General features: G+C 40.6%; 1 protein-coding gene across 2 annotated transcripts in view; it reads right to left on the reverse strand.

Moving 5' to 3' along the window:
- Positions 1-13,068: 13,068 nt before the first annotated feature.
- LOC139959995 (uncharacterized) overlaps positions 13,069-25,367 on the reverse strand; it is a 32,681-nt gene continuing 20,382 nt past the window's right edge. For both annotated transcript variants that reach the window (XM_071957973.1, XM_071957972.1), the window contains 7 exons: positions 24,924-25,066; positions 24,167-24,339; positions 23,846-23,949; positions 22,468-23,280; positions 21,519-21,573; positions 19,782-20,652; positions 13,069-18,225 (listed from right to left, as the gene is read on the reverse strand). In XM_071957973.1, coding sequence (XP_071814074.1) covers positions 14,904-18,225; positions 19,782-20,652; positions 21,519-21,573; positions 22,468-23,280; positions 23,846-23,949; positions 24,167-24,339; positions 24,924-25,066 — 5,481 coding nt within the window. In that variant the 3' untranslated portion in view covers positions 13,069-14,903. The remainder of the gene's footprint in view (positions 18,226-19,781; positions 20,653-21,518; positions 21,574-22,467; positions 23,281-23,845; positions 23,950-24,166; positions 24,340-24,923; positions 25,067-25,367) is intronic.

The raw sequence follows: 25,367 nt of genomic DNA on the forward strand, positions 1-25,367 counted from the left end.
CTTTTCTATGAGAAAGGTACACATGAAAAACAGGACAATGACCGTGATAAAATCAATTTTCAGAATTACTAGCGATCAATTTGCTCAATTTGTTTAAAAAAAGGTTGAAAAGTGACATGAATTCCTCCTCATTCATTCATTTTATTTGAGCATGTTTAACGCTCGCGATACCATGTCATGACGAATCATTACAGACGCTCACCCAAATCGTTCAAAAATACCGCCCCTCCCTCCCCTTCTCTTCCTACACTGCGCTTCCAATCATTCTTCCCCGTCAATCCGTCTAGTTTGCCCCCCCCCCCCCAACCGAACCTCGTTTGTTAAAGGAATATCTAATGATTAGAGACATTAATTCTAATAATATATCAGCAAGAGCAGGCAGTAATTATTTGATCACTACGATTTTTATTTATTAGTTACACCGTCATTTAACTTCCTAAGCAACCACCCACTCTCCGATACCTTTCCATCCTAATGTAGGAAACTTCCTCGTTACACGCAGCACGCAACGATCTTTGTTCTACTTAATTTATCCTTACTTGGTCTCCCAACTTGAAGTATATTTTCCCCAAAAAGAGTAGTGAAAGTTACACAGTTTTAAGTAATTAAAGTATTATAATCTTTTTGTATTATCCACCTAGTCTTCCGATAAGCGTAATTTAGGGTTAAAAGAAATCAGCGAGAACAGGCAGTAATGATATTTACTAACATATATGTATTTTTTTTAAATCTCATATAGAACGAATTATCAAGTCCCCTTCGTTACATCATCATTTACCCCCCCCCCCACCGTCCCCGATCCTGGCCTACCCTTCCTCAACCTCACCGCTTCTCTTACACCTAATCATATATGAGATATCCTCGTAAACCGTGATAATCGATGTCCCTCATTAATCTAATGCATGGGAGGAACTCGCAACATATATCAGCATATTCCAAGCTTTTTCCAAGACAAGAGGTGCAGTACCTATAACCCAAAAGTTATGTAAATATCTATAAAAAAAAAGCCTCCCTCCTCGTAAAACACGATTATCTATGTCCCTCATTAATCTACTGCATCGAGGAACTCTCAACTTTAAGCATATTCCAAAGTTTTTCCACGAAAGAGCTACAGAACCTTCTACACACAAATTAAGTAGTGTCACTAAACGGCATCCGTAGGGACATCGTTTTTTGGTCCAAATTTGAGTTTCCATCATACCTTTAAACTGCTTTTCATACATATCTTTTAATGTGATTGTAATATTTAGCAGATCTTAGGACTTTTGAGTCGTTTTACTGTTTCCAGTGGAATAGTCTCGCTGAGATATAAAAGGATGAATTTTCCGTACGTTTTCACGGTAGGCCCCTCTGTTCAAGGTCAATGCACGACTATAACATTAGGTCCACTAAGTGCGGATTTTGTTCTCCTTTCGCCACTATTGCAGTAAACCCAACCGAGCAACGTATCTACGGTGTCTCTTAAAGAACATCATTATTACCAACGTCGAAAATAATTTTTAGTCTCTTTGGTGTCATTTTAAAGGTATTTCTGATTACCTTACGAACAGATTCGCCGCACCCTCCTTTTCTATGAGAAAGGTACACATGAAAAACAGGACAATGACCGTGATAAAATCAATTTTCAGAATTACTAGCGATCAATTTGCTCAATTTGTTTAAAAAAAGGTTGAAAAGTGACATGAATTCCTCCTCATTCATTCATTTTATTTGAGCATGTTTAACGCTCGCGATACCATGTCATGACGAATCATTACAGACGCTCACCCAAATCGTTCAAAAATACCGCCCCTCCCTCCCCTTCTCTTCCTACACTGCGCTTCCAATCATTCTTCCCCGTCAATCCGTCTAGTTTCCCCCACCCCCCCCCCAACCGAACCTCGTTTGTTAAAGGAATATCTAATGATTAGAGACATTAATTCTAATAATATATCAGCAAGAGCAGGCAGTAATTATTTGATCACTAAGATTTTTATTTCTTAGTAACACCGGCATTTAACTTCCTACGCAACCATACACTCTCCGATACCTTTCCATCCTAATGTAGGAAACTTCCTCGTTACACGCAGCACGCAACGATCTTTGTTCTACTTAATTTATCCTTACTTGGTCTCCCAACTTGAAGTATATTTTCCCCAAAAAGAGTAGTGAAAGTTACACAGTTTTAAGTAATTAAAGTATTATAATCTTTTTGTATTATCCACCTAGTCTTCCGATAAGCGTAATTTAGGGTTAAAAGAAATCAGCGAGAACAGGCAGTAATGATATTTACTAACATATATGTATTTTTTTTAAATCTCATATAGAACGAATTATCAAGTCCCCTTCGTTACATCATCATTTACCCCCCCCCCCCCCCACCGTCCCCGATCCTGGCCTACCCTTCCTCAACCTCACCGCTTCTCTTACACCTAATCATATATGAGATATCCTCGTAAACCGTGATAATCGATGTCCCTCATTAATCTAATGCATGGGAGGAGGAACTCGCAACTTTCTTCCTTATCAGCATATTCCAAGCTTTTTCCAAGACAAGAGGTGCAGTACCTATAACCCAAAAGTTATGTAAATATCTATTAAAAAAAAGCCTCCCTCCTCGTAAAACACGATTATCTATGTCCCTCAGTAATCTACTGCATCGAGGAACTCTCAACTTTAAGCATATTCCAAAGTTTTCCACGAAAGAGCTACAGAACCTTCTACACACAAATTAAGTAGTGTCACTAAACGGCATCCGTAGGGACATCGTTTTTGGTCCAAATTTGAGTTTCCATCATACCTTTAAACTGCTTTTCAAACATATCTTTTAATGTTATTGTAATATTTAGCACATCTTAGGACTTTTGAGTCGTTTTACTGTTTCCAGTGGAATAGTCTCGCTGAGATATAAAAGGATGAATTTTCCGTACGTTTTCACGGTAGGCCCCTCTGTTCAAGGTCAATGCACGACTATAACATTAGGTCCACTAAGTGCGGATTTTGTTCTCCTTTCGCCACTATTGCAGTAAACCCAACCGAGCAACGTATCTACGGTGTCTCTTAAAGAACATCATTATTACCAACGTCGAAAATAATTTTTAGTCTCTTTGGTGTCATTTTAAAGGTATTTCTGATTACCTTACGAACAGATTCGCCGCACCCTCCTTTTCTATGAGAAAGGTACACATGAAAAACAGGACAATGACCGTGATAAAATCAATTTTCAGAATTACTAGCGATCAATTTGCTCAATTTGTTTAAAAAAAGGTTGAAAAGTGACATGAATTCCTCCTCATTCATTCATTTTATTTGAGCATGTTTAACGCTCGCGATACCATGTCATGACGAATCATTACAGACGCTCACCCAAATCGTTCAAAAATACCGCCCCTCCCTCCCCTTCTCTTCCTACACTGCGCTTCCAATCATTCTTCCCCGTCAATCCGTCTAGTTTCCCCCACCCCCCCCCCCCCCAACCGAACCTCGTTTGTTAAAGGAATATCTAATGATTAGAGACATTAATTCTAATAATATATCAGCAAGAGCAGGCAGTAATTATTTGATCACTAAGATTTTTATTTCTTAGTAACACCGGCATTTAACTTCCTACGCAACCACACACTCTCCGATACCTTTCCATCCTAATGTAGGAAACTTCCTCGTTACACGCAGCACGCAACGATCTTTGTTCTACTTAATTTATCCTTACTTGGTCTCCCAACTTGAAGTATATTTTCCCCAAAAAGAGTAGTGAAAGTTACACAGTTTTAAGTAATTAAAGTATTATAATCTTTTTGTATTATCCACCTAGTCTTCCGATAAGCGTAATTTAGGGTTAAAAGAAATCAGCGAGAACAGGCAGTAATGATATTTACTAACATATATGTATTTTTCTTAAATCTCATATAGAACGAATTATCAAGTCCCCTTCGTTACATCATCATTTACCCCCCCCCCCACCGTCCCCGATCCTGGCCTACCCTTCCTCAACCTCACCGCTTCTCTTACACCTAATCATATATGAGATATCCTCGTAAACCGTGATAATCGATGTCCCTCATTAATCTAATGCATGGGAGGAGGAACTCGCAACTTTCTTCCTTATCAGCATATTCCAAGCTTTTTCCAAGACAAGAGGTGCAGTACCTATAACCCAAAAGTTATGTAAATATCTATTAAAAAAAAGCCTCCCTCCTCGTAAAACACGATTATCTATGTCCCTCAGTAATCTACTGCATCGAGGAACTCTCAACTTTAAGCATATTCCAAAGTTTTCCACGAAAGAGCTACAGAACCTTCTACACACAAATTAAGTAGTGTCACTAAACGGCATCCGTAGGGACATCGTTTTTTGGTCCAAATTTGAGTTTCCATCATACCTTTAAACTGCTTTTCAAACATATCTTTTAATGTTATTGTAATATTTAGCACATCTTAGGACTTTTGAGTCGTATTTCTGTTTCCAGTGGAATAGTCTCGCTGAGATATAAATGGATGAATTTTCCGTACGTTTTCACGGTAGGCCCCTCTGTTCAAGGTCAATGCACGACTATAACATTAGGTCCACTAAGTGCGGATTTTGTTCTCCTTTCGCCACTATTGCAGTAAACCCAACCGAGCAACGTATCTACGGTGTCTCTTAAAGAACATCATTATTACCAACGTCGAAAATAATTTTTAGTTTCTTTGGTGTCATTTTAAAGGTATTTCTGATTACCTTACGAACAGATTCGCCGCACCCTCCTTTTCTATGAGAAAGGTACACATGAAAAACAGGACAATGACCGTGATAAAATCAATTTTCAGAATTACTAGCGATCAATTTGCTCAATTTGTTTAAAAAAAGGTTGAAAAGTGACATGAATTCCTCCTCATTCATTCATTTTATTTGAGCATGTTTAACGCTCGCGATACCATGTCATGACGAATCATTACAGACGCTCACCCAAATCGTTCAAAAATACCGCCCCTCCCTCCCCTTCTCTTCCTACACTGCGCTTCCAATCATTCTTCCCCGTCAATCCGTCTAGTTTGCCCCCCCCCCCCCCCAACCGAACCTCGTTTGTTAAAGGAATATCTAATGATTAGAGACATTAATTCTAATAATATATCAGCAAGAGCAGGCAGTAATTATTTGATCACTACGATTTTTATTTATTAGTTACACCGTCATTTAACTTCCTAAGCAACCACCCACTCTCCGATACCTTTCCATCCTAATGTAGGAAACTTCCTCGTTACACGCAGCACGCAACGTTAACGATCTTTGTTCTACTTAATTGATTCTTACTTAGTCTCCCAACGTAAAATATATTTTCCCCAAAAAGAGTAGTGAAAGTTACACAGTTTTAAGTAATTAAAGTAGAATAATATATTTGTTAACGCATTGTATTATCCACCTAGTCTTCCGATAAGCGTAATTTAGGGTTAAAAGAAATCAGCGAGAACAAGCAGTAATGATATTTACTAACATATATGTATTTTTTCAAATCTCATATAGAACGAATTATCAAGTCCCCTTAAGTTAAATCATCATTTCCCCCCCCCCACCCCCCACCGTCCCCGATCCTGGCCTACCCTCCCTCAACCTCACCGATTCTCATACACCTAATCATGTACGAGAGATCCTCGTTAACCGTGTTAATCGAAGTCCCTCATTAATCTAATGTATGGAAGGAACTCGCAACTTTCTTCCTTATCAGCATATTCCAAACTTTTTCCAAGAATAGAGGTGCAGTACCTATAACCCAGAAGTTATGTAAATAAAAATAAAAAAAGCCTCCCTCCTCGTAAAACACGATTATCTATGTCCCTCATTAATCTACTGCATCGAGGAACTCTAAACTTTAAGCATATTCCAAAGTTTTTCCACGAAAGAGCTACAGAACCTACTACACACAAATTATGTAATGTCATTAAACGGCATCCGTAGTGACATCGTGTTTTGGTCCAAATTTGAGTTTCCATCATACCTTTAAACTGCTTTTCATACATATCTTTTAATGTGATTGTAATATTTAGCACATCTTAGGACTTTTGAGTCGTATTTCTGTTTCCAGTGGAATAGCCTCGCTGAGATATAAATGGATGAATTTTCCGTACGTTTTCACGGTAGGCCCCTCTGTTCAAGGTCAATGCACGACTATAGCATTAGGTCCACTAATTGCGGATTTGGGTCTCCATTTGCCACTATCGCAGTAAACCCAACCGAGCAACGTATCTACGGTGTCTCTTAAAGAACATCATTATTACCAACGTCGAAAAGAATTTTTAATCTATTTGGTGTCATTTTAAAGGTATTTCTGATTACCTTACGTACAGATTCGCCGCACCCATCTTTGCAACGAGAAAGGTACATATGGGAAACAGGACTATGGCCGTGATCAAGTCAATTTTCATGAATATTTGCCATCAATTCGCTCAATTTTTTTAAAAAAGGTTGAAAAGTGACATGAATTCCTCATTCATTCATTCATTTTATATGAGCATGTTGAACGCTCGCGATAACATGTCATGACGAATCATTACAGACGCTCACCCAAATCGTTCAAAAATACCGCCCCTCCCTCCCTCCCCCTTCTCTTCCTACACTGCGCTTCCAATCATTCTTCCCCTTAAATCCGTCTAGTTTGCCACCCCGCATCCCCCCCCCCCCCACCCAATCGATCCCCGTTTGTTAAAGGAATATCTAATGATTATAGACAATAATTCTAATGATATATCAACAAGAGCAGGCAGTAATTATTTTATCACTAAGATTTTTATTTCTTAGTTACACCGTCATTTAACTTCCTACGCAACCACACACTCTCCGATACCTTTCCATCCTAATGTAGGAAACTTCCTCGTTACACGCAGCACGCACCGATCTTTGTTCTACTTAATTTATCCTTACTTAGTCTCCCAACATAAAGTATATTTTCCCCAAAAAGAGTATTGAAAGCTACACAGTTTTAAGTAATTAAAGTAGAATAATCTATTTGTATTATCCACCTAGTCTTCCGATAAGCGTAATTTAGGGTTAAAAGAAATCAGCGAGAGCAGGCAGTAATGATATTTACTTACATATATGTATTTTTTCAAATCTCATATAGAACGAATTATCAAGTCCCCTTCGTTACATCATCATTCACCCCCCCCCCCCTTCACCGTCCTCGATCCTGGCCTACCCTTTCTCAACCTCACCGATTCTCTTACACTAGAATCATGTACGAGATATCCTCGTTAACCGTGATAATCGAGGTCCCTCATTAATCTAATGCATGGGAGGAACTCGCAACTTTCTTCCAAGTGATCCGCATATTCCAAACTTTTTCCAAGAAAGAGTTACAGTACTTATTACCCAGACGTTATGTAAATAAATAAAACAAGCCTCCCTCCTCATAAAACGCATTGTTCTATGTCCCTCATTAATCTAATGCATGGAGGAACTCTCAACTTTAAGCATATTCCGAAGTTTTCCACGAAAGAGCTACAGAACCTACAGCACACAAATTATGAAAATGTCACTAAACAGCATCCGTAGGGACATCGTTTTTTGGTCCAAATTTGAGTTTCCATCATACCTTTAAACTGCTTTCTATACATATCTTTTAATGTGATTGTTATATTTAGCACGTCTTAGGACTTTTGAGTTGTATTTCTGTTTCCAATGTAACAGTGTCGCTGAGATATAAAAGGATGAATTTCCCGTAAGTTTTCACGGTAGGCCCCTCTGTTCAAGGTCAATGCTCGACTATAACATTAGGTCCACTAATTGCGAATTTTGTTTTCCTTGCGCCACTATCGCAGCAAACCCAACCGAGCAACGTATCTACGGTGTCTCTTAGAGAACATCATTATTACCAACGTCGAAAAGAATTTTTAGTCTATTTGGCGTCATTTTAAAGGTTTTTCTGATTACCTTACGTACAGAATCGCCCTCCCTCCTTTTCTATGAGAAAGGTACACATGAGAAACAGGACAATGACCGTGATAAAATCAATTTTCAGGATAACAAGTGATCAATTTGCTCGATTTGTTTTAAAAAAAGGTTGAAAAGTGACATGAATTCCTCCCCATTCATTCATTTTATTTGAGCATGTTTAACGCTCGCGATACCATGTCATGACGAATCATTACAGACGCTCACCCAAATCGTTCAAAAATACCGCCCCTCCCTCCCCTTCTCTTCCTACACTGCGCTTCCAATCATTCTTCCCCGTCAATCCGTCTAGTTTGCCCCCCCCCCCCAACCGAACCTCGTTTGTTAAAGGAATATCTAATGATTATAGACAATAATTCTAATAATATATCAGCAAGTGCAGGCAGTAATTATTTGATCACTAAGATTTTTATTTCTTAGTTACACCGTCATTTAACTTCCTACGCAACCACACACACTCCGATACCTTTCCATCCTAATGTAGGAAACTTCCTCGTTACACGCAGCACGCAACGATCTTTGTTCTACTTAATTTATCCTTACTTAGTCTCCCAACATAAAGTATATTTTCCCCAAAAAGAGTATTGAAAGCTACACAGAATAATCTATTTGTTAACGCATTGTATTATCCACCTAGTCTTCCGATAAGCGTAATTTAGGGTTAAAAGAAATCAGCGAGAGCAGGCAGTAATGATATTTACTAACATATATGTATTTTTCAAATCTCATATAGAACGAATTATCAAGTCCCCTTCGTTACATCATCATTTACCCCCCCCCCCACCTCCCCCGATCATGGCCTACCCTTCCTCAACCTCACCGCTTCTCTTACACCTAATCATGTATGCAGGCGCGGCGGAACGGAAAAATTATTGGGGGGGCCAATGTGTGGAGACTATCTAAGCGGACCGCCACCATCGGTTGGCGCGGAGCGTACAAAAAATTTTTGGGTTTTTTCAAAGCCCCAGATGGCCGGAAACGGCACTTCCCGAGTATTTTATGCTGCGAATACCTAGCCCTAAAATATGGGTCTCAAGCCTGCAATTTCTCAGATTGCACGTAAAAGTCTGTAAAAACATTGTAATTTGTATATTCGATGGTGTTTTATGAGAGTGGCTATTACTCGTAGTGTACTCGCAAAGACGTTTTTGAGTGTAGTAAGGGCAGTGGCGGAGCTAGGGGTATTGGTCAGGGGGGCAAGAATAGTCTGTAGGGGCGCTTTCGACACTAAGCGGAGCGCCACCACAGGTTGTCGCGGAGCGTACAGAAAATTTTTGAGTAAAGTTACTCCCTAGATTGCAGGAAATGACCCTTTCCGGGCCTTGCTAATTTGCAGATAAACGGAGAATAAATAGGTGTCGTCGCCATTTTGTCGGAAAATTACACCAACAGAATATGACAAATGTCAATACGTATATGAGAGCGCAATAAAATAGTCAATAATCGCGAATAAGTTAAAAGTAGTGAAAAGCTGAAAAGGGCGCCAGCAGTCCATTTGAGTCCGTCAGGAGGGGGGGGGGGGATCCGCCCCTGACTGTATATATGGACGCTCCGCCACTAAGTAAGGGGATGTTGGAGAACTGGCTGAAATGAGGCAAGTCATTGGCCTAAGACGAAGTTGTGTTACGCTTACCGGTACTCACACTAACTGCTTCCACTTTTCACGGGGCGTGAAGACGCGGTTGGGGTGACAATGTAGTCTATAGCCAGGGGACGGGCCGAGGGACCAGGGTCCCCCAGCAATTACTAAAATTATTACACCTATATAGTATACGTGTGCATCGGACAGATCGACAAGTATGCATTGAAAAATGGGCAGATGCACGCTTCGGAGCCTTGGTATATATTGGGGGGGGGGGGGGCTTATCATGCATTTGCCCCCTCAACTTTTTCATTGGGGGGCTGAGCCCCCCCAAGCCCCCCCCCGGTTCCGCCGCCACTGCATGTATGAGATATCCTCGTAAACCGTGATAATCGATGTCCCTCATTAATCTAATGCATGGGAGGAACTCGCAACTTTCTTCCTTATCAGCATATTCCAAACTTTTTCCAAGAAAAGAGGTGCAGTACCTATAACCCAGAAGTTATGTAAATATCTAAAAAAAGCCTCCCTCCTCGTAAAACACGATTATCTATGTCCCTCATTAATCTACTGCATCGAGGAACTCTCAACTCTAAGCATATTCAAAAGTTTTTCCACGAAAGAGCTACAGAACCTTCTACACACAAATTAAGTAGTGTCACTAAACGGCATCCGTAGGAACATCGTTTTTCGTTCCAAATTTGAGTTTCCATCATACCTTTAAACTGCTTTTCATACATATCTTTTAATGTTATTGTAATATTTAGCACATCTTAGGACTTTTGAGTCGTATTTCTGTTTCCAGTGGAATAGTCTCGCTGAGATATAAATGGATGAATTTTCCGTACGTTTTCACGGTAGGCCCCTCTGTTCAAGGTCAATGCACGACTATAACATTAGGTCCACTAAATGCGGATTTGGGTCTCCATTTGCCACTATTGCAGCAAACCCAACCGAGCAACGTATCTACGGTGTCTCTTAAAGAACATCATTATTACCAACGTCGAAAATAATTTTTAGTCTCTTTGGTGTCACTTCTGATTACCTTACGTACAGATTCGCCCTCCCTCCTTTTCTATGAGAAAGGCACACATGAGAAACAGGACAATGACCGTGATAAAATCAATTTTCAGGATTACTAGCGATCAATTTGTTTAAAAAAAAGGTTGAAAAGTGACATGAATTTCTCCCCATTCATTCATTCATTTTATTTGAGCATGTTTAACGCTCGCGATAACATGTCATGACGAGTCATTACAGACGCTCACCCAAATCGTTCAAAAATACCGCCTTCCCTCCCCCTTCTCTTCTAACACTGCGCTTCCAATCATTCTTCCCCTTAAATCCGTCTAGTTTGCCCCCCCCCCCCCCCGTCCGTTTGTTAAAGGAATATCTAATGATTAGAGACATTAATTCTAATAATATATCAGCAAGAGCAGGCAGTAATTATTTTATCACTAAGATTTTGATTTCGTAGTTACACCGTCATTTAACTTCCTACCCAACCACACCCTATCCGATACCTTTTCATCCTAATGTAGGAAGCTTCCTCGTTACACGCAGCACGCAACGATCTTTGTTCTACTTAATTTATCTATACTTAGTCTCCCAACATAAAGTTTTTTTTTTTTTTCCAAAAATAATAGTGAAAGTTACAGTTTGAAGTAATCAATTAGAAGAATCTCTTTGTTAAAGCATTGTTTTATGGGGTAGTCTTCCGATAAGCCTAACTTGGGGTTAAAAGAAATCAACGAGGGCAGGCAGTAATGATATTTACTTACAGATATGTTTTTTTCTTCTTCAAATCTCATATAGAACGAATTATCAGGTCCCCTTGTTACATCGTCATTTACCCCCCCCCCCCCGATCCTGCCCTACCCGGCCTCAACCTCACACTCACCGATTCTCTTACACCTAATTTATGAGATATCCTCGTAAACCGTGATGATCTAGGTCCCTCATTAATCTAATGTATGGGAGGAACTCGCAACTTTCTTCCAAGTTATCCGCATATTCCAAACTTTTTCCAAGAAAGAGTTACAGTACCTATCACCCAGAAGTAATGTCAATAACTAAAAAAGGCCTCCCTCCTCGTAAAACGCGATGATCTATGTCCCTCATTAATCTAATGCATGGAGGAACTCTAAACTTTAAGTATATTCCGAAGTTTTTCCACGAAAGAGCTACAGAACCTACTACACACAAATTATGTAAATGTCACTAGACGGCATCCGTAGGGACATCGTTTTTTTGGTCCAAATTTGAGTTTCCATCATACCTTTAATCTGCTTTTCATACATATCTTTTAATATGAGTGTTATAATGAGCACATCTTAGCACTTTTGAGTCGTATTTCTGTATCCAGTGAAATCGTCTCGCTGAGATATTAAGGGATGAATTTTCCGTACGTTTTCACGGTAGGCCCCTCTGTTCAAGGTCAATGCACGACTATAACATTAGGTCCACTAAGTGCAGAATTTGGTCTCCATTCGCCACTATTGCAGTAAACCCTACCGAGCAACGTATCTACGGTGTCTCTTAAAAGACATCATTATCAACGTCGAAAATAATTTTTAGTCTCTTTGGTGTCATTTTAAAGGTATTTCTGGTTATCTTACGTACAGATTCGCCGCACCCATCTTTGCAACGAGAAAGGTACATATGGGAAACAGGTCAATGACCGTGATCAAATCAATTTCGTTGGTGTTATTCTAAAAGAAACTTCAGAATGGAAGGAGTTACAAAGCAAATAATCAAAATGCTCTCTGGGGAATGATTTTGAGACACCATAGTGTTACCATATTTTAAGGAAATTTTTGCTGCCTACAGGGGGGGGGGGGGGAGGGGTGTCTGTAAACTCTTAGAAGGGGAAATTAATTTTGCAGCGTACCACACAAAAATGATAATGAAATTGCTGTATGCCTTGTTAGGTCTTGTATTGCCATTCAATTTAATGCTGTTTTCAAATTCAACCAATTAGCCACTTTCCCTAATTGCTGTCACTAGTTCTTCCATTGTATTTATTGCATGTGTTCAATGACCTAAAAAATCCTGCCATTTTTGTGTGCTCACCTGGAAACGTCACATGTATCAAAGACAGCAATATGGTTTTTATTGGGGAAACTCTAGATATATGGTAACCCTAGATATCAACAAATTTCAGGTAATAAACAGAATTCACTAAGACCTTAATAGTTTAAAGCTTAACATTATGACAAGCAGATCTAATATGTCAGTAAAAAGAAATGGGAGGTAAACAAATATATAAAGAACACCAGAGTGCACCATCTGAGTTATGGTGTTTAGAAAGCAAGTCTAAAACACACACACACACACATACACACAATTGCATAGATTCCCTAAGCCACAGGCAAGGAATAAAAAACGGTGGTAAGGTTCTTCATTAGGTTGAAATCAATGGTAAAATTGGCCGCAGTTTGCAATATGAGACTAGTGCAAGTTTTATTATACTACTGGGGGCTGGCTCCACAGTCGTGATCACAAACTCTTTTATTATTGTAGCAGGACTAAAAAGACAACAAATTAAAAAGGAAACAAGTTAAAAAAACAAAACTATGATTGCTTACTTTGATGGCATATTTCCAGCCCTTGAAGTGATTTATTTACATACATTACACTTATTTACATATCATGATACAACTTATTTACTTTATGTACAGTCCTTACTTCACTGAAGCTGAGAAAAAATTTTAAACAAAGGCAAACTTTTCTCATATTTTTGTTTTTATGAAACAGCTATCATTATTCACAATTCAACAAATGGTAAGATTTGTTCAACAAAAATGTGTCAAGTCTACTGCAATTGCACTTCCAACAAAAACGGTGTAAAATAAATCTTGTGTTGTTCATAACATCTAACATCATAGCAACGTGTTAACCTATCCAAAAAGAGCAAATTTTTAACCTGTTTCTTATGCAAAAGACAAATTGCAAGATTCTTTCGTGAACTTGTCATGCAGCCTGTTTCAAATTGCAAGACATCATATTTAGAATTAAATTTCAAAGCTTTTAAAACTTATGCATCCAAAAAGGAATACTGGTGCTGTATCCAACAATAGAACAATGAAAAGAAAAAATTGCAACCTACTTTCTAATTCCTGTACTAGGTGGGCATCACATCAGATATGAAAACTGAAAATGATAAAGAATTAAAACCTTTAACAAGCTGCAAGCAATGCACATCCCTCTTACAATTCTCTCCCTACTCAGCAAATGGCTATCTCTTCCTCATCAATCAACACCATTAGATTTACTGCCAGAATATTGTACTCAATACTTACATGCCTCATTCAATACTTTCCTTGCACTACATTTAAGGAGTAAAATGTTTACCAAACTAGTCAGAGCCAATTTAAAACCCATTGCAGTTGCACTATTTCAAGCCCACAGAGTAAACCCTTTATCTCAGAATAATGGTTACTTGGCTGTCTTCGTAAGATGATATAACCACCACAAAAACAAAATGCAAGTTGTGAGAAGCATTTTCCCTAGGTCCTTAAAAAGCTGTGATACCTGTGTACAATTACACCTCATGAAAACATTTGACATTGCATATAGTGTTGATTGCTCTAGAAACAACACGGTCATACAACACTATCTCAAATTCCAGGTAGCTCTCCAACTGTCGTCACAATACAGTCTTTGTGACAGTATTGACTTTTTTTTTATAGAAAAGTCAGCCTAGAAGGATTATCAACATAAAACTCCACCTATTGTCTGTATTTTAGTGCAAATATTACATCATGATATATCAGATAGCTAACATATGATGAATAGCACACACAGAAAAGGTATTAATAATTGACGGTCTGATCAATACACACAAACCTTTGCATCCATCGTCTAGATGCTGGGCAGTATTATTTGTTTTCAAAGTAACATACATTTGTGTCGTTTCCTTTCACCTCCAAGATCTGTTATGTGAAACTTGAGGATTGTAGATTACTGATCCTACTCGCCTCTCATTGGCTGTCAGATATAAGGATGTATTCCTAAATCACGTTTCATAATTTTAAGCATCATTAGATAACAGCATCACATGCTATAGATGTAATTAATATGGTTTTCTTGCTCTCATATTTGTTTCTATTCCTGTAACCATGTTATTGAGAATTCCCCCCCCCCCCAAAAAAAACAGCAAATATGAAAAAGAAATGAATTTCTAGGCTCAATGACTCATTCACCGTCATTCTCACACACGCGTATTCTGTAAATTTGGTTTTCAATTTAAGGAAGGTCACCCATGATGTTATTGACAGCTACCTTATGCCTCTTTCCAATATCCCCTGAACCTCTCCAGGTATGAAATGTAATTCTAAACACCCACCGATGCACATGTTGCAATCCTTGACATGCTGTTCTGCAGTTTTTCAAATGATTAAAGCCCAGTGTACGAACTCATTTCCGTCTCTTCTTCTTTGATTTCTTATGCTTATGATGGTGTGACGATGACGACTTGCTCTCTGATGCCCGCCTCTTACCACCGCTGCTGCTGCTCTTCTTCTTGTGTTTCTTGTGCTTTTTGTGCTTCTTGTGAGACCTCTTTCGAGAATGGTCGGCCTTCCTCTTCCTCTCTGGGGAAGGCGACCCGGACGTTGATGCCGAGTGGCTCTGAGAGTCGCTCTGCTCGCTCTCCGATGGACTTTCGCTCCGCTCGGGACTGCTGTCCGATTCCTTGCTCCTGCTCCTCGAACTCCTCTCGGACTGGGAACTTGGAGATGGGCTTCTGGAGACCACTTTCTTTTTCTTCTTCTTCTTCTTTTTCTCATGCTTTCTTTTCCGGCTCTCTGCTTCTTCCTCTTCCTCTTCTTCGTCCTCCTCCTCCTCCTCTTCTTCCTCATCGTCTTCCTCATCATCTTCTTCATCACTCCCCTCCTCTTCCAGCTCTCTTTTGAGAACCTTCTTGCTGTCCTCCCTGTTCTTCTTGCTCTCTTGCTTCACCTCGGTTTTCACTTCTTTGGTTTCTGCAGGCACCTGTACAGGTTCTGCAGCATTCTCACCTTCTAGCTCTTCCTCATAATCAGGTTCAAATGACTCTTCGCCTGGTATAGACACTTGCTCCTCTAATTTCACTTTCTGAGGTTCCTTGGTCTCTGGCTTCTTACTTTCCGTGGTCTCACCTTCAGTCTTGATATCTGTCTTGACATCTGTCTTGACGTCTGTCTTGACGTCTGTCTTGACGTCAGTCAGGGCGTCTGCCTTGGGCTCGGCTTTGGCACTAGTTTCAACCTTTGGTTTAATGTCTGGCTTTGGGACAGGTTCTTGGTTACTGACACTTCCCTCGCTTTCGTTTTCGTCGTCTTCGTCATCTTCACGTTCCCATTTTGACAGGGGAACTTCCACCATTTCCTCATCTTTTTTAGCACTTTCCTTTTCATCAATCTGTTCAACTTTGGGTTTCTTCACTTTTCCCACTTTCTGCTTAGGTTCTTTCTTTACCTTTGTTTTGTGCTTTTTCTCTCCACTTTTGTTCCCCTTAGAAGATTTCTTTGTCTTCTTTTCATGTTTAACAGCCTTTGATTTCACGACAGCCTCCTTGGGAGGATCTGCCTCTTCCGATCGACAGACCACCCGCCTTTCATCTTGAGGAACTGGCGGAGTGACGATCTTACTCGTTACCGAAGAAGCCACCTTAAGCTTGGCGTTCTCATTGGGGCTTTCGTATCCAACCAAGTTGACGGTAGATTTCAACGGACTCCTCAGGTGAGGGGATTCTGACTTCACTTGACTATGGGGGTCATCTTTAACATTGTCCATCTCCTTAACCTCTGACTTGACCTTTTTCTTTTTCTTGTTCTTCGTCTCAGTTGCTTGTTCATCGAGCTTATCATGCTTATTATTCTCCTTCTCCTTCTTACTACCTGACACATCTTCTCCTTTCTTTGATTTCTTCATCTTGTGGGGTTTCTTTGAATGTTCCTCCTCCTCCTCTTCGCCTGTTTCTGCCGTCTCCTCTTTCTTCCTCTTTTTCTTTGATTTCCTCTCTTCGTGGTCATGCTCATGTGCTTCTGTTTTACCTCTGTTCTCCTTTGACACCTTGACAGTTTTACTCTCTTTCTTTTCATGGCTGTCATCCTTGGAATGCTTGTCGTGCTTAGTGCTGCTTTTCTCCTCCTTCTTCTCGTCGCTGTGGTGATCTTTACTACTCTTTGTAGTCTTACTGCTACTGCTCCTAGAGGACTCCTGTTTGGACTGCTCACGCTCTTTGGAATGTCCTTTCATGTGTTTCCCCTTGTGATCCCTTCTTGGACTCGATTCTGCTTGATCCTCACGGTCATTCCTTTTCTTGTTACCCTCTTCCCCTGAAGCTCTAGAATACCTTTCACCATCTCTGCCATGCTCCCGACTGTAACCCTGCTCATTCCTTCTGGAGCTTTCATCTTTCCTAGGTCTCTCACTGTCATCTTTCCTAAGTCGCTCACTTTCATCTTTCCTAGGTCGATCACTGTCATCTTTCCTAGGTCGCTCACTCTCATCTTTCCTAGGTCGCTCACTGTATCTCTCTCTCTCTCTATCTCCACCTTCATCCCTTTTCTTCCTATCATCTTCCCTGGATCTGTTTTCCCTCCTTTCATCCTGCTCTGGGAGCCGTTGCCTCTCCTCTGGTGTCCTGGATACACCGGGAGGGGGACCTCGTGGATACCCGTCTGGTCCCCCCCGTTCACCATAGTAGTCTCTATATCTTGCATCGTAGTCTTGGGGGGACTCACCTGGCGGCAGTGGGAGTGGTGCCAGTGCAGCAGGGTACTGGTAATGCGGATCATGTCCATAGTATGAATTCACATCATACGGCGGCGGAGCATTGTCATAGTACTGTTGATGTGCAGGAGGGTAATGCTGCTGGTCGGGGTATCTGGGATCATAAGATGGTGGACCTTCATTCCTACCTTGATACCTCTGTGGATACCTGGGATCATCTCTATAATCAAAATGCTCCTGTTGTGGTGGGAAGTTACCCCTGAGGTGAGGTGGCGTCCTGTTTGGGTAGTAAGGTCTGAGAGGTGACCGACGCCTGCCCTGTGGAATTGGTCTGCCTCTCATCTGAGGAGGCGTCCTCCCCCTTGAGAATGAGCGAGACCGCCTGAGCCTCGGAGGTGGAGACCTGCCTCTTGAAAGTCTTCTCGTCCTCGACCTCGAACGACTTCGCAATTTTCTTGGTGATCTCTTCTTGTCTCTGGATCGAGAGCGGCCATGCCTAGAGGATTTGATCGGCGATTTCCCACGTGACTTGGACCTAGCTATACCTTTGCCCTGAGTAGGAGATTTCCCACGGGATTTAGATCGAGACTTCCCTTTGGGTTTAGGCGACTTCCCTTTAGACTTGGAACGCTCCTTACCTTTGGACTTTGAGCGGGATTTCCTTTGAGCAGGAGGGGATTTAGACGATGCTTTCTTCTGCTTCTCGTTGGTTCTGTCACGCGACTTTGATCTTGATTTGCTCTTCGATTTTGGCTTGGACTTCTCCCTTGACTTGGATCGAGATTTGATGGGTGTTTTTGAACGTGTACGTGACCTAGAACGAGACCTAGAGTGAGGTGTGCTTCTGGAGGGAGAACGTGAACGGCTTCTCGACCAAGACTGGCTCGACCCTCTGGAACCTCTTGAAGGTGACCTTGATGGTCTCCTTAATTTCTTTTCTTTGTCTTCAGCTAATTTTCTTGTAAACTCAAGTGCCATCTTTTCATAGGGATCCATTTCTTGATCTTCAGCTGCTATTGCTCTGCAGAAAATAATCAAACATATAAAACATGTCAGTGAAACCCTTTTCTTGTGTCAAAATGTATTGGAAACTTTCAAACAGGCATACAGATCTGATCTCTTTTTTAACCAACTTCTGTTGCAAACCCAGACAACGAAAACGTTTTGTGGTTCTGATGCCCAAACAAAGTCATAGTATGGTAAGCTATACATGTAAATATTCATGAACTGGTGCACACCAAAATGAAGAGAGATTATGTATTGACTAATGCAGCAACATAGAAAGGAAGGTACCAAGAATTAGCTATCATGACATAGTATATTTAGTGACATTGTATAAAACTATATAAATTTATGAATATTAATGTGGACAAATTTTATGATCTCATAAGCAAGTACTGTGTCTATATATTGTACTGACATTGCATTATCCAAGTACCTTTGTATAAAGTTAATTAGACATTCTGTTTCAGAGATATCTGATTAAGAATTTAATGTTCACTGACTAATATTCATGATATGTACACACAAAAAAACACCACAGTTGATTGTATGAATGTAGTGTGACAACCCTAATACTGTATGTCAAGGATAAAAATCATGGAACATTTGCTTCTTGACTTGTGTTTAAAAGCCATTTCTTGCAATTTAATGAACATTAATGACATGATGGAAATGTCATGAAAAAATGTGCTTGTTTTCTACCAACATCACCATACCAGCATGAACCAAATATTACTTTAAGCCCTTCCCATTCATTAATATTCGTGGCATGGGAACCAAACACAATCTACTCATCAGAGGGCATCTACCTACTAAGTATGGCATCGAGTCAATTTGTGGTTGTTGAGATATCATGCTTATAAGCTGTTTCTGACAATTTCCCAGAAAGCCCCACCCATCATGAATATTAATGAGGTAAAATTTGTTGTTGCAAAGAAGATGTAAATGTAGTTACATCACCATTCCAAGTATAAACTAAATTGGACATACATTTGCAGAGACATTTTAAGAATTTTATGGTAAGCCCTTGCCCACTCATTAATATCCATGAGATGGGAGCCAAAACAATAGGGCACATATCCACATCATGGGGCATCTACCTACCAAGTATGACATTGTATGACTTGTAGTTGTTGAAATGCTGTGTTTACAAGCTGTTTTGAAGATTTCCCATTAAGTCAAATCCACTCATAAATATTAATTAGGTCAAAATTGGTGTCGCAAAGAACAGGTACTTGCTACCTAGTTCAATCACCATACCAAGTATGAACTAACTCGGACATATGGTTGAAGATATATTGATATTTTAAGTTAAGCCACGCCCACTCATTTATATGGATGCTAGTCCCACCACAAACATTAGGGATCATCTCCCAACAAATTTACAAAGTATGACATCAATCATATATTTCCTTCTAGAGATACCGTGTTTACAAGCTAGGGCGTCACATACAGACAAAGGCCAACTTGACTGCATAGGTTCCGATGGATGCAAAGCATCAGAACAAAAAATCAATCTGACAATATATAACTTGTACCAACTAAGTACCAACTATGGTAATGACCAAAACTTACTTCAGTTTGAATTTCTCCAAGTAGAATTCTTCCTCTGTCAATGGTCTTCCTCCTGGTCCCACAGGGGGAGGCTTTGAGGTTCCAGATGCATCAGTAGGTAATCCAAAGGAAGGAGCAGCAGGGATTGGCCTCAGTGATGATTGCATTACTGATATTCTGTGCATTTCTGGTGCAGGGCCTGGGAGGAAAGCCCTGGGTGCAAGGGAAGGTACTTGCGGAGGTGGTCCCATAACGGGAGGTGCATGAGGAGGGGCTGCAAGAGGAACTCCAGGAGGTGGTCCCCTTTGATGCTGTGGGGGTACACTTTGCCGCTGCTGTGGTGGAAACCGTGGTAGCTCTGTCCCTGGTGGTATCATTGGTCTTGGTGGCCCATTTAGCCCTGAAGGTCCGTTTAGTCCTTGTAGTAGGGGTCCCCTAGGAATACCTGGATGAGGATGTTGGATTGGGACATTTGGTGGTGGGCCCTGTACTCCATGTGGCGGTGGGCCCTGTACTCCACGTGGCGGTTGGCCCTGTACACCACGTGGCGGTGGGCCCTGTACTCCAGGTGGTGGTGGCACTGTATCCATTACAGCTACAAGTGGAGCACCAGCTTTAGTATGGCCTTGGTGCTGGTGCATCGCACCTGGGGGAGGCCTTGAAAAGTCTGGTATAGATGTAGATGTTGGTGGAGCTGCTGATGGTATTACCATTGGTGGGCGCGGTTCTGCTGCCAAAGGAATCCGTTGTGGGTGAGGTTGACCGACCTGCGGCCGGTGGGTTTCCATAGGTCCTCGAGGCATTGGTGATGGACCTCTAAAATGAGGTCCAGGGTGATATGGCCTAGGTCCTCTGGGCACTACGTGTCTGGGAGGACGAACACCCCTTGGTCCTGCAATAAAACCAATGGTATATATTTAGAACAGCCTGTTGCATTTGCAACCTTGTATGATTCTTTATCACCAACACCTAGAGAATATAGTCTGCTCCTCTAAGAAAATATCAACCCTTTAGCCTAAACCTACCACATTTATGTAGTAGTACTGTAGTAGTACCTGACCAAGCCTGCTTTGCAGATAACAGCATTGTCATTGACTGTTGATGGTAAGTGCTAACTAATTGTATCTTTGAAAATATTTTTTTATTATAATAGGCCTTTTACTTTTAGGTACTTTTTCTCAAGTAGCTAGAATCTGGTGAGAAGTGGAATATGCTTATGAAAGACAACCATCTACTTCAAGTCAACAAGTGACAATGCCTGAGTCAGTTTCTCTTGTTAAATTCCTACATCAACCAGTGGGGAGGGGGGGGGGCAGTGCAAAGAAGAAACCTAGCAGGATTTGGGGATGGCCAAGATGTGACATTTGCAATTTGGACTGGTGAAACTTCCTTCAAATTTTCATCTTTTTTGCAGTAGTTTTGAATTTCAAAACTTATGCAGAAATTTCAATATTTTATCTCAAACTTTTGAAAAAAAAAAGTAACATGAAATGTTTAAAACAGATTGTGAGATATACAGAATAAATACTTGCTCCATATTTGATTGCATGGCACTCTCATTAATATGGATCCAGCTGAATGATCTATCAATGTTGTGGACTACCAGTAAGGGAGCAGTAACATAACGCTTGCTCATTCCCCCTTTTCAAAGTGATGGCACCCCCACCCCCCCCCCCCATCTCTAATTCACCTGTTTCAAGCTATGAACCAATGATTTTGTTTTTAGAGTAATACCCATCAGTTTAATAGATAGCTCACCTGGAAACCTCTGACTTGGATTTGGTAGATAGCCTAAAGACTGAACTTGCTGGATCTGGTGATAAACAGGTGTAAAAGAAAGTTAATGGTTGATGTATTGCTGGTATGTCAGAAAACAATAAGCCTTTTTTTGGGGGGTTTAATAGGTAACTTTTAAGAAAACTTGTCTAAGATAGAGGCTGGGGATGAAGATACAACCCTAGTCCCCTTACATCAAGACTCCAACAATGTAATCATGACAGTTGCTACGTCAATTGAGTTACCCATGAGTCACTCAGGAGGGAATAGTTACTACACATGATCTCAGTTAGAGGTTTGGAAGTGATCTTGTGTGTATTTGAGCTGATATTACACATGATCTTGGCCTAAAAAAGCCTTACTTTTAAAAGAACACAATTGATCGTATGAAAGGGAAGACAAAACAACATCCAATTTGGCAATGACTTCATTGAGTCAGGCTTAACATACTCGGGTGTTTGTTTTAATCAAAGACAACTTGTACTATGAAAGGTAAAACAGGAGGCATCATTTGCCTTAAATTTTGGTACTTCATCATGTGAAGGCAAACACTCTTTTAGAGAGAGAAATAAGAAAGAACCAAGTAGTTACTTCAGAAAGTAGATATTTTTTCTTAAATTATATAACCCTTGTGAGCTGCCTTGCAAATGCACTTCTTCTCCACTCGAATACAAACACTAGCCAATAGGCTAGCAAAAATTTCTTCTCTAAAATAGAGAAATTACCAAATACCCATATTATTAAGTTAGCTTCATCTGATATGAAAAGTGCTATGGGCCTAGTGGTAAGCCAGGGTAGTAATCATCTGAAATTAGCAATGTATGTACTGCGTGTGTTCAAACTTGTTGATGGTGACCGATGCTATGTCATCGAACAGAGAGCAAGAGGACAGTAAGCTTAGAATGAACATATTTAGACTGTTCCTTCTTACCGGGTATCCATGCCGATCTACATTTGAAGGTCCTCCGGAATCCTGTCCAACTGTTGGAATGGAGGTTCCAGTGGAATTTGGTGGACCACTGTGGTGCTGTTGGGGTCCACTCTGGTGATGTGGGGGTCCACTGTGGTGATGTGGTGGACCACTGTGGTGTTGTGGGGGTCCACTCTGGTGATGTGGGGGTCCACTCTGGTGATTTGGGGGACCACTCTGGTATTGTGGGGGACCACTCTGGTGATGTGGGGGACCACTCTGATGTTGCTGGGGGCCACTCTGGTGTTGCTGGGGGCCACTCTGGTGTTGCTGGGGGCCACTCTGGTGATGTGGGGGACCACTCTGGTGTTGCTGGGGGCCACTCTGGTGATGTGGGGGACCACTCTGGTGTTGCTGGGGCCTACTCTGGTAATGTGGGGGACCACTCTGGTTGTGCTGGGGGCCACTCTGGTGTTGTGGGGGACCACCTTGACGTGGTGGTAGGCCACCCTGCGGTCTAGTTTGCATGGGAGGAGCTTGAGACACTGTTGGAGCATGTGATACTGGAGGACCCTTTGGTGTTGGTTGTGTTTGCACTGGTGCCTGTTTCGAAGTTGTAATGGGAGGTCCATTTTGAACATGTGGAGCACCTCTTGTTGTGGGAGCACCTCGTGCAGCTGCAGGTTGACGTGGTGTGGCAGGGTGTACCTGATTGCGGGGTGGCTGAATTGTCTGGGGAGCTTTACTTAACACTGGGTCTTGAGCTCGAGCAACAACGACACGTTTCCTAAAGCCGGGGTTGTACCCTGTCTCCGTCTGAAAATTCATCACCGTCTGTGAATAAAAAGACAACAAACACAAAGTGAATGTAGATTACGTATGCTTTTTACAAAACTGCTTGAAGCACCAAGATATCACTCATTGGCCATGACTCACCCCAATGAAAGCCACTGGGTTAATCTTACCTCATAGAAAGGACAAAGCAAAAAAGCAGTTTTGTGAATGGTGGATCTGGTAATTCCAAATTATTTTGGCAGTCATTTTCAAAACCACATTGAAGTTCACCTCTATTCTAAAGAGACACTGACTTCTGATCTACTTTAACTTAACCAACATATTGTCCTCCTTGAAAAGCAACATTGCTTTCTTCTTACTTTTCTTCTTAGTTACAGAAAATGTAGCAAAAGATTTCTTATGGAGAAGCGGCAGCAAACTTTACTCCTCGTGTGACAACAGCTTTCTAAGAAAGCAAAAATTTCCATGCTAATGAGGGGCTTAAAAAATTGAATTGTAAGTGATTTCAGTTATTACTGCCTCAAGAAAGACAAGCTGAGATTTACTAACCATCACTTCAAACCAAATTTGAAATCGATAAATAACATCAACAGAGTGAACTCACCTCTCTGAGACTTTTATTTGGGACTAGAGAATCGGGAGAAACATCAACTTCCTTGCATGACGGACACTGATGATTTTCTGTCTCTAGCAAGGTAGTTCGTATACCTGAGAGTTAAGAGCAAAGAAGACTTTATTGATGCTTGTTTCATGGTTCTAACATTTACATTTCACTGTCATTAAAATGGTCATAATAGCATAATGAGGCCAAAATTTTTAACCAAAATCTTACAAGCTGATATCATAAACATGAAAACATAAATACATTTCCCATATTTTCATCATATAGAGTAACCCACATAGATGCAGCGGCTCTGAAACTTACATTCATCGCAGAAACTTTTTCCGCAGCAAGGGATGACAACGGCGTCCTTCATCAGCAGACCACATATAACGCAGACAAGCTCTTGTGGGATCTCGATCTCATCTCGAATGGGTTCAGGGGAGTTGCCAGGGACAAACGGTGGCCTCTCTTTCTTGCCTTTTGCATAGGCTAACCTGTCAAGAAAATTCAAAATGCTTGATTACACGGTGAAACAGGTCCAGAGGTTAGTCATAACTGATTTCTTAAAATGAGGATTTCAAATAAAGCAAAAATGCGATATAAAAAGTAAGCTCTAAAATTGGCATAGAATAGAAAGAACAGAAATTAAGGACAGAAATGACAGATTGGATGCTAATTTGTTTCAAAATTACTAAGTTACTGTACAAAATGAAATCAGCTTAAATGATTCGCAATGTATATATATATATATACACCAGTGCAAATTTTTAAGGATATTTAGTGAATAGAACACTCACTTTTGGTTTAATTCCAATCTATCACTATACCTGTTTGGGGGTATTTAGTTACACTCCACCGCTGATTTTGGTTGCCCAAACAGAAACTTGACACTCTCGAATGACCATTACAATTTCCCCTGGTACACATCAAAATGGGCAATATATTTTTTATAAGTTTGATAAAATAGCTAACAAATTATAAAAGTGACAAATATCAGCCATCTTTGTGACCTCACTTATATGTACTTGAAATATATACATTAATTTAAACACTAAGAATCTCTAACTTGTGTACTTACTGGTCTCTTTGGGATACAGCATACTGCCCTGAAGGAGTGAGCATGGCCCCTGGCATTCTCGGATCAGATACAGTTCTCATGAAACTCTGTGGAATCCCAGAGCTGGGCTTGATACCTGGCATTCTGAATCGGCTGTGAATTTCCTAGAATGTGAAGCAAAAATTCAGTTTTCAGTCATGAATTCATGATTTCAGTCTTCATAACAATAAGGAAAAAAAAGACTTCCTTTACAATAAGGAAAGGGGTCCTGTCATAGGTTTTATGAAAACCTATCAAATATTGAACATATATCCGTTACAGAAGGGAATAAATTACCTACCATACATTAGCTATGGTTGGCTGAAGTATTACTATTTTGAGCATTCTTTTTATAGTATTATTTTTACGTACGTATGCACGGTCCATAGCATTTTCAAATCAGATAAACATCGAGCTGACTTAATC

Source organism: Apostichopus japonicus, chromosome 19 (genome assembly GCF_037975245.1).
Source record: "Apostichopus japonicus isolate 1M-3 chromosome 19, ASM3797524v1, whole genome shotgun sequence".
Taxonomy (NCBI): domain Eukaryota; kingdom Metazoa; phylum Echinodermata; class Holothuroidea; order Aspidochirotida; family Stichopodidae; genus Apostichopus; species Apostichopus japonicus.